Source organism: Myripristis murdjan, chromosome 10 (genome assembly GCF_902150065.1).
Source record: "Myripristis murdjan chromosome 10, fMyrMur1.1, whole genome shotgun sequence".
Lineage (NCBI taxonomy): Eukaryota > Metazoa > Chordata > Actinopteri > Holocentriformes > Holocentridae > Myripristis > Myripristis murdjan.
In genome coordinates this window covers 14,021,048-14,031,181 of record NC_043989.1, presented here as the reverse complement: position 1 = coordinate 14,031,181, position 10,134 = coordinate 14,021,048, and the positions used below count along the sequence as shown (strand labels likewise).

The 10,134-nt window shown below is 41.2% G+C and overlaps 1 protein-coding gene across 2 annotated transcripts in view; it reads left to right on the top strand.

Annotated features, from left to right (window-relative positions):
* Nucleotides 1-4,829: 4,829 nt before the first annotated feature.
* fgf13a (fibroblast growth factor 13a) overlaps nt 4,830-10,134 on the top strand; it is a 123,399-nt gene continuing 118,094 nt past the window's right edge. Inside the window, exons 1-2 of one of the 2 annotated variants that reach the window (XM_030062504.1) lie at nt 4,830-4,932; nt 5,718-5,880. In XM_030062504.1, the coding sequence (XP_029918364.1) occupies nt 5,832-5,880 (49 nt within the window). In that variant the 5' untranslated portion in view covers nt 4,830-4,932; nt 5,718-5,831. Of the gene's footprint in view, nt 4,933-4,962; nt 5,405-5,717; nt 5,881-10,134 lie in introns of those variants that run through there. The other variant, XM_030062503.1, reaches the window with a different exon arrangement.

The window sequence follows — 10,134 nt, the reverse complement described above, 5'->3', positions numbered from 1 at the left end:
TTATAACTTTGTATTAGTGCTCATCATTCTGTGCTTGAGCATGAGTGCATTGTGTTTGTGATATGGATATGTAACAATGAGGGCATCAGTGCATGACAGCATCTCTCATGAACACATCCAGCCATTGACATCCACCATCCCCCACACCCTTTGTGACTGATCTGGGCCAATATAACCTCACTGACCCCCAGCTCCCAAGTGTGGTCAGCTCCTATTGATTCCCAGTCTGTTCAGCTGTGTGTTGGTGCTAAGATAGCCACTATCATAGAATAATAACCATGCACCTTCTCACTCCCCATGAATACTAATGAGCTGTCAAATCTCATGACCCACAAAAAGGGCACAATAATGGATTTTTATTCCAAAAGGTAACAGCCATTATTCAAACACCAGTCTGCTAATCTACAACAATAGATGGCACAAAAGTAGTTGGGTCTGTTATGCACAGAATGCAAACTCTAATGTGTTACTAACATTCAGCGCTGATGTTCATTCACAGCTATCGAATAAAAACCTTGTATTACACGGCTGGCTTGACCACTTGATTCTGATTGGTCAGTTCAGGCATGCTGTGGTCAGTTTAAGCTAGATACAGTGCACAAATAGGCCAAAGTCCCACCCACCTGAGGGTGCAAAACATTCCAATACCCTTCATTGACTTTATATTGTGTGACCTTGTCTCCTTGATTTTTTTTTTTTTTTTTAACAAGCAGGAAAAATCCCCAACAGCTGATTTGTGGTCAGATACACTGTAAAAAACAAGGTCACAAATTCAGAATCATTTTTTTTTTATAAGATAACAAACACTAAAAAATGAGCCCTCAACAAGAGAAACCTGTATGTGAACAATAAACCTGGATGTGAAAAATACAACTTGAAACTGGGGGATCCTGGCTGATGTTCCTGTGTGTAGCCAGCATTTTATCACTGGTCTGCTTTCTTAGTGGATATCTGCAGATATCCACTTGTTGCTTTTAACTAAGAAAGCAGAAACTGTATTATTTTATACTCCACTAATTGCCTTCCACTTGTTTTAGAATATAAATCTGGTGTAATGCAACTAGTGACGGGAGGGAAGGGGTGATCCCATAAGGCTGAATCAAGTGTGACAGTTCCTGAGGCCCAGGACCGGGAGTCAGGTTCTACCACTTGGTCTCATGGGTTCACACTAACCTTGAACCTCCGGTGGAGTGTGTTGTCCCCCAGGTTTTGGGTTACTTTCTTCTGTTGTTTAAATTGTTCACATAGTATTTTTCTACATTCCTTGTTTACAGTGTTTATATTGCTCTTTGGTACTGTTATCTGTATATACTGTTTATTGTGTAAATTGTGCTTCGTATCTTGCTATCCACTTTGCTGCTGTGATGCGTGAAATTTCCCCACCGTGGGACTAATAAAGGAATATCTTATCTTATCTTATCTTATCTTAGTGGACTATAGTAGAATCTGCATTTGCAAGTGAGCCTACAGTAGTTAACATTTGCTTGTAATGTTAACACCTAGATAATGTGTTCATTAGCTAATTAATATTATCACCATAGTTTTGTCCTCCATGCTATTGTTTGCCAGCGAACCCTGAAAAACAGACTGTTGACAAAATAATTTCAGTTAAGGTCTCCTTTCTTTCACTCGGTGTGAGATCAGCAATACTGAGCGTTTCTAAATCGCCATGATTGTAGGCTAACTTAACTAGCTACCTGGCACCTTTGAAACGTAAACATGATGGCACCGTCCAAATTTGATTTCAATTTCTTTGCCTTTACGATTGATGCTTGTATGAAGACAGCTCTACAAACCCTGTAATAAGTGGGATAAACCACTTTGAGGCAGTCTTCTGTTGAAAAATAAAGATAACCCTCATCACTGATTGTCTCCTAGCTACACCGCAGGAGACAATCAGTTATGGAAAAACCAGGAATAGAAATCTGAAAATACTTCATTTTCCCTCTGTTAGTAAACACTGTCCAGTGTTTTGGACAAAACTGTAGCACATGGTGTTCGGGAGTTAAACTGGAATTTTAAAATGCTCATCTAACAAGCTGCCTGATACTTGTTTGTTATAAAGAGGCTCACATAGCCCACAGTAGCCTATTTGAAATATAGACAGACTTTCAGAACATATATAACAAACCCAATCACCCAGTTTCCCCTCTAGGATCAGCAAAGTATTTCTGATTCTGATTTTGAAAACTATAGCTAGGAATTTATAGTTATAGATATAGTTTTGGTTAAATTTAGAGCTAAAATGTACCTTTTCAGTGGCAACCTGTGGAAATCATGGAAAATTCATTGAAAATGAAAACTTAATAGGTTTCATAATAATAAACAGGTCCATGGCCAATAATCAGCTATTTCCACATAAGACAAGCTCAGTCAGGGATCATACATGTGAGGATGACAGAAGGGGGGAGTATTCATCAACCAGATCCAGACTGAAAGCTGTCATCTGCTAACGACATGGCCCATATTTCACCACAAATTAGTGCTGTAAAACAAGAATCCTAAAAAATGAACTCGTTATTTCGAGAATTAACAAAGTATCCGATCTGCTGCATTCCTTACAGCCAACATTGTTGCATCTAAACAGCATCATAAACATCACAAAGACAAAAGAAAAAGATAACATTGCCGCATAAATGCTTTGCTGCTTCAACATGTTTTCATCTCTTTTTGACAATGATAGTCTAATATCTGAAAAGCCTGATGGCATCAAGTTTTAAATTGCTCAGTTTGAGCAGAGGCGCAGTCGAGCCTGTTCCTTGAATGAGCAGAGGCAGAGAGAGAGAGAGAGAGAGAGAGAGAGAGAGAGAGAGAGAGAGAGAGAGAGAGAGAGAGAGAGAGAGAGATCAAAAAACTGAACTCTTGGTTGGAGGAGAATAACTGCAGCTCAAAACTAGACCATATTGATTTGACCACATTTTCCTCCTTCAGGCGGAGCTACGTGTCAAAACAGGCCACGGCGTGCCTTAAACGTGTCAGGAAGATTTGAGCATGCGAAGGAAGTTTGAAAGGAGTCCAGTTTCTTCTAAAAATAGCAACCATATAGATCCTGTAACCCTCAACCAGAGGTCTTTTTGCTCCGCTGCCACTGAACGCCACACAGCTGCACAGGGCCAAAAGAAATGAGACTTAACGCCTACAAAGATCGGGCTGGGATTGTACCAGGGACTGCTGAATGAGAGAAGATAATATTAATCATAACACCAGTAACAACCCTGAAAGCGGATCCAGACCCTCTTGTGAAATTTGGGATTTGCTGCTGTCAGCTTGGGTCACTCGCCATTTGCAAGTGGAAGCCTCTTTGCAGGTACAAATGAAGAATGAACTCAAAAACTGCAACTTTCAAACTGCCTTTTCATGTCATTTTAATTTATGATAGCAATAGGCCTACCTCACTTTATGTTTAACGTTTTTATTTTGTGACAGAAAGCAACCCAGCAGACGTGGATTATAGCCATCTAAGTTTAAAATGAGACAAAATTCAGACCACCAAAATAGCCAAGGGTGTTGCAGTTTTCAAGTCTCGTTATAATTCAACAGAGATGTCAGTGTCAACAGTGGAGCATGCCGTAAAAACAGGGAATGATGTGTCACATATTTCGCGACACCCAGGCAGTGACCTGCACCTGTTCTCTGCCTACTGGTTGTTTTGTTGGGCTGCTATAAAACTTGGAAGTTGCTTGGGCGCTGGACGCAAACGCTAAAGTTTATTTGAAGTTGCAGTGAGGCGGTGCCGAAGTGGCTGATAGCACACACCCTATTGTCTTAACCTGGAGGATCTCGGTGAATTAATTAAAATTTTGCTCTCCGGGTGCTCTTAATCACAGACTTGAAACCCCCCTCGCTGTTTTTGGTGTCTATAGCCACACCAAACTCCAGCCTCCTACCGATAACACGTCATATAAACGTACTCCCATACTCCCAATTTTATCGTTCTTTGTGCAAGTGAAAATTTCAGCCAAAACGTGTTCATGATAGATAGATAGATAGATAGATAGATAGATAGATAGATAGATAGATAGATAGATAGATAGATAAGGCACATTCCTCCAGTCGGCATCAAGGAAATGAGAGCTGATTCAAGAAAAGTTCATATGCAGGAAAAAGAGTTTTAAAAGCCTAATAGATTCAGTGCCTTGTTCAGGTGAGTGTTCTTGCAGTGCGTGTGTTGAGTCGCACAGCGTGTCCTTCAGGAACAGGCACCTCAAACAACAGCAGAGGCAAAGAAAAGTTTACTAAAGATGCAACTGGCCAGCCTTGGCACAGACACATTTGGAGAGGATTTACGCATGGCATAGCCTGTTTCAGCCACTCCAACCAAACTGCCATAATAAACAAATCGTTTTTACAGGTGCGTTTCTCGCTACTTCTCTCACCGAGGTGAGTTCATCTCTGCAGTGCACAACAGTCGGTCCTCTTCTGGATGTTAGTAGGCTATGATGCAACATAACCGACCGTAAATATGACCTCATCGGTATGTATGATAACATAGAGAAGTTACGCATGCAAATAAGGATAGCCTATTTGAGATTTGTGCTTTGACTGATAAAGCATCATTGAGTTTTTTATCCACGTAACCTAGTTTTTATCCAAGTTGTCTAATGTGCATACACCTGCGCATTCTAGACTGCAAAGTTAATTTATTAAATGAATGATAAGCTACGATCATCAATGAAATGGATGGAAAAGCCTCTCATAGAAGCCAGCCTAATTGCTCGAGGCGTATTATGTCATAAAGCCCAGAGAAAACAGCTCAATTCAGAAAAAACAACAACAAAAGGCATATGAATGAGGTGACACCGAGGCAGCTGAACGGGAGCAGCAGCAAGATGGTGCGCGCCATGCAGCACGGTCTCCTGCTTTAATTCGGTGCCACATCAGCCACAGCTGCTCTCACTCCTCACACGGTGACTGCATGAATGGATGGAAGCGGTAACTCGAATAGTTTCCATTACAGTTGTGATGCTATTGAAATCAGACGCATTTTTTCATCGTGTGAATCGGCGCTGTAACGGCAGGAGCGCTCTCACGTTGTGTATCCTGTTGATTCGGCTCGCCGACCCTGTGGAAGAGCTCGTCAATAGAAAAAAAGCCTCAGACAAGGAAACCTGCTCGCTCAGGCTACATCTGGATGGCATTTGTTTTCTCGGGGTGTCTTTATAGATAGGGTAGTTTCTCTGAGCCACTCTTTGTTTGTGTGTCCGTTCTGTCTGTTGTAAACGTCGACTGAACCCCCCTACAACCCCCCTGGAAAACCTGCGCTCAATTTCGCAGCTTTTTGCTCCGCTCCTTTGTCACAACAGAGCAGGTCGTGATTTTTGTATGCAACATAACGGGATTCATGGTGGGAGCGTTTTCTTTCATCAATGTGCATTGATGTAGCAGAAAACGTGGAGGAGATAAGGTAGGCTAAAGCTGCTTTAAAACGCTGGAAAGGTTGTGTTTATGATGGAAAGCTGCATACGCTGTTCCTTGGCATTTACTGAGAGCATATGGGCTTTGTGGACTCAAAAGGCTATTTGTCGTGTGGCGTGTGAGTGTGTTCAGAGAGAGCATCAGATGCTTTCACTGATAGCCTGATCAACACCTTGAATGTTGAGCAGCTCAGGCAATATAGGCTATTGGTTTGTTTTGTGGCCCTGTCTTACCCCTCATTTGCGTTATGAAAGGAAAATGCAATTTTGAGGTCTAATTGCAGCCTATTTTTCCATTCACAGAGCCCTTATCTCAGCACCTGGAACCTTTGATAAAGATTTCATTGAGGACAGTCAGCGATTAAAAGGATTTCGATTCTTGTCTAAATCGGGAATTACACATCCAAACTGGGATCTATGAGCGGAAAAGTGGCGAAGCCTAAAGAAGAAAAGGATGCTTCCAAGGGTAAGAGGCGAGCCTTGCCGTGCATAGTCTGCTACCTCTAAACCACAGGTTTTAAAGCGACCCTGCGCCCATTCATTCCTTGCATGGTTCTCAAATCACCCTTTGAGATTTTTGACAACAATAGCAGCCTGCCCACTGTTAACAAGCTATTCCCAGCACAATGCATGTTGATATTGCTGTTTAAAATCTAAGCAGTTGCCATCTGCAGTGCGATGTTATTAGGCCTAGTAGACGTACTTGGTCTGAGATGCCACATGTTTTCACTTGATTATTTCTTGGTGACCGTCCTAAACATGGAATCAATTAGGCAAAAAGAAAATCCACCAAATTACAGGTCAGTAAAAAAGCACAATGGTCAGTGGCACCAGTTATTTTAAAAAGGATTTTTACATTTAGAGTAAACATGCTGTGGCTTTAACATGATGACAGTGATACTTTGTGTCACTGGCATCCTGTTGAAATGCCTCTCTGTGTTTCTTGCTTGCACCCTCTCCGCATGTGACCGATGCTGCCCAGGCTTCAACAACATATTCTCATCACTTTTGAGGTCGATAGTATCATCTTAACCTGCGCTGCCTCCACTTTACCTTCTCGTAGCCTGAGTTTATGACCTTTTGTGTAAAAATTAGGCCCTGCACCTCTCCTCACAGAGGGGATGTAAACTGCCTATCCATTGCCATGGAGACAGAGAGGAGACGGGGTTGCCAGAGAAACCTGGCGGGACTAATCAATGTAACTGCTTCATGTATGCCGGGGATGCGCACGACACTTTACGCACTGATACACACGTTACTGCACCGCTGTATTGGTGTTTATTTTGGCATGAAAAAAAAATTGTACCAACAAATTTGTTTATGGGATTAGGCAAAAATTTTCACCCACCCATATTCACTGTAGTCGACCGTGTTTGTAGCTCCCATGAGCATTAGAATTAATAACTTTTGTTACCGAAAAATCCGTTAAGATTATTTGTATGGTAATTTATAAGCCAATAATATTACTTCACTTTGTAGCTTAGTAGCCAGAGGCTTTTAAACCATGGAGGCTGATGAAAAAAATATAGATCTATTTCTACTGTTGGAGCTTTCCCATTTATTTAAAGTAATGCAAATGATGCTGTGTGCTCATGTTTTCAGGTGCACAACAAATCTAAAATCCTAATAGGTTTGTCCGCATTGCTAAGTTATGTGGCACATGTCAGGATTTCAGGCCCAAACAAAAAAGATACTATAGCTCTTCAAAGTGACCACATATAGTGTACAGAAACTTTACTTTGTGTATTGCTTAACTACTGTGCTTATTTGTTGTATGCATGTTAAATTATAAAATTAAACAGCACATACTAAATTAAACAGCACATATAGTGAACTGGTACACCCTGTATTCAGAAAACTGAGAAAAGTGTATTTTTGCCTCATCTTATTGTGTTTTGAGGGCACTGTCCTGTAAGTGCTCACATGCAGTTGCTGTGATACAGATGATTAAACTGATATCATAGTTTTAAGAAACACTTATGATGCTGCTAGAATATTTGTGTGAAATTTAGTTTGTCCTCTTTCAAGACTTTTCAAGTGTTTCCGCCTCAAATCTTTCACAAACTTCTTTCGCAACCTCATGCAGGAATAACAAATTGATCAGTTGATGAAGTACAAGCAACAAAAGACAAAAGACAGCAACTAAAAAGAAATGTATTTTTATTCCATTCTGTTTGAGATTCATATTTTAGTTTCAGAGATGTTTTGTTCACACTGTTTAGTTTTATTCAGTTGCCTGAAATCACATCAGAAGGTTCATCTACTGGATAGAGGTTAACCTGGCTGGCGTTACGCTTTGCTGACAACAACTTTGAGGAAAACATGCTCAAAAGAATTGATTTTAAGATTAGCATCCACAGTAACCTGCTATCTCATCTCTGCCTGGAAATCAATGGCATGTGTGAATATGGTTGACTCATTCAAGCCTTAGGGGAGTGTAATCTCCAGAACTCTCTAACTCGATGAAAACATCTTCACTTTAACCAAGAGCATTCTGCAAGTCTCAGTCTGGCTTTGTAGACACATAGTTCAAGCCTCCCTCCAGTCCTCCTTCTGCCAGTATGAGGTTTGGCTTTGCTGCTTTTCAATTTTAGGAAAACTGGACTTTGCTGTTTGCATCACTGAGAGGGTCACTTGCTGCCAGCTGCCCTCCATCAAGGACTAAAGTGGCACATGAGCAGGAAAGTGAACAGGGAAAAGTCAGTGCTGACCCTGCCAACACTGGCCACCACCTGCCCTGCAAGTGATTTTCAGGGAAACAGCCCATTACAGCTGGAAGCACCTGCCATCTCAATAGCTTTTTTCCTGAGCGCTGTCGTCTTGTTGAACCTTCTGACTCCATCGACTTCGCAGAGCCCCAGTGACACCCAACCACCAGCATCACCACCACCCACTATCCATCTTTCACCCAACCTCTTATCATGTAGCACACACGAGTCACAAGAGACTTACACACCACATGCACTGTTAACAGTGGATCAAGCCCTGGGATATTACCCAGGTTGACCCCTCACTCCAGATTGTTTCAGCAATCTCATTCAGCAAACTGCTAAAATGAATGCATATTAACATATTCATGTTTTTAACCATTTAATTGTGCTACATGTGAGGTCCTGCACATCCCTTGTGCTGTTCTGTGAGAGTTATACATGCATAACTGCTTACAGTTGTGCCAGTCTAAGTTTTAGCGTTACCATGTTGAGCTTTCGGTATGTGTTATTGTCTTAGGAAGTGAAGATGACTATCATTGACTCACCATAATCCACAACTAAACCTTGAACAGTGGGATTAAGGAACAGGTGTTAAAGCTAGATAATTTGTCATTATTGATAAAACTCTATTTGGATTTTTTTTTTAATAAACTGAAATGATACTGAATCAAACAGTTTCACTCTTGGTGGCCCCAGTGATACTCGTATCACAAATTGAACTAGGCATCAAACCATGCACTTCTCACTGAGCCGCACAAGACAACGTCATGCTTTATCGTTTTCTGGATATTGTGTTCAGTGTGTATGTCACTTTATTGTTTGTGGCTAAGTCAGAGAAAGGACATTCATATGATAGAAGCACTTCCTGTAGCAGTACATAAAAAATATGAAAACAGAACAAATGGATAGAGAGTGAGCAAGAGAGAGACAGGAAAGATAGTGGGGTAGAGAACAGTGTGTGTGTGTGTGTGTGCGTGCATGCATTTGGGGCTCCAATATCAACACCAGTGAATCGCTGTGTTAGTTTCCCCCTGTCCTTGTGAATCTGAGTTGTCCAGACAAAGTGATATGTCAAAGTATGACATACTCACTCTCTCAGCCTCACAGCATCTCAAGGCCTGTGAACTCAACTAGATGAACACTTGTTTATATCCATTCACTGTGCAGCACTGATGCATTGTGCATCAATTATGCAGACATCCCAACCTCATGGCAATTATATAATTTGATGGCAAAACATGCAATCTTTTAATAGTTTCCATCCCGTGTTGTCAGTTTTGCGATCACTTTCTGTGACTTTTATTTCATACATTTACTGCAGAAGGCTCGTAAATGCCACACAGCAGTAGGGACATAACTTTGACTGCATTTTCTTCACTCTCCTCAGACTTCATTTCAGTCCAGTGCATTGATAGACTCCCCAGCCTCTTTGGGTAGTGAGTGTCAGCCAGTGGATTCATGCCTGCAGTTGCAGGGCCGAGTGGAGCAGGAAGCATAAGTCTTGCATATTTGCAGGCAGATTAATTCAGCCCGAGGCCGGCCACAGCGCTGAATCAATAGATACCCAGAGAGGAGTTTGGAGTCCCTTCATTAATCACGAGCAAGGCAGCTCTGTCCTGCAATGCACTGGCACCTAGTCTTAATTTTATCGGCAAAACAACACACTACCTACAGTATCATTAAAATCTTTCGATCCAGTGGCTGGCTCTCTTAGAGGCCCCTCTGAACAACATGTGGTCAATACAAACTCGTACAACAGGAGAATTCAGCCACTGTTAAAGTATTCTTTTTACAGATTTTCCTGTGTAGTTTTAACATTATTATTTGGATATACATGGGAAAAACTTTCCGAGACTAAAAGTCGTACATTTCTGAGAAAAAACTCACAAATTTATGAGATCAGTATTATGATTATTTGTATTGTATGGTTTCATTCCAACCATGTACTGAAAATTTAGGATATTTAGTTAGAAGGGGTGAAAAGAGTACCAGAATATTCTATTACATTC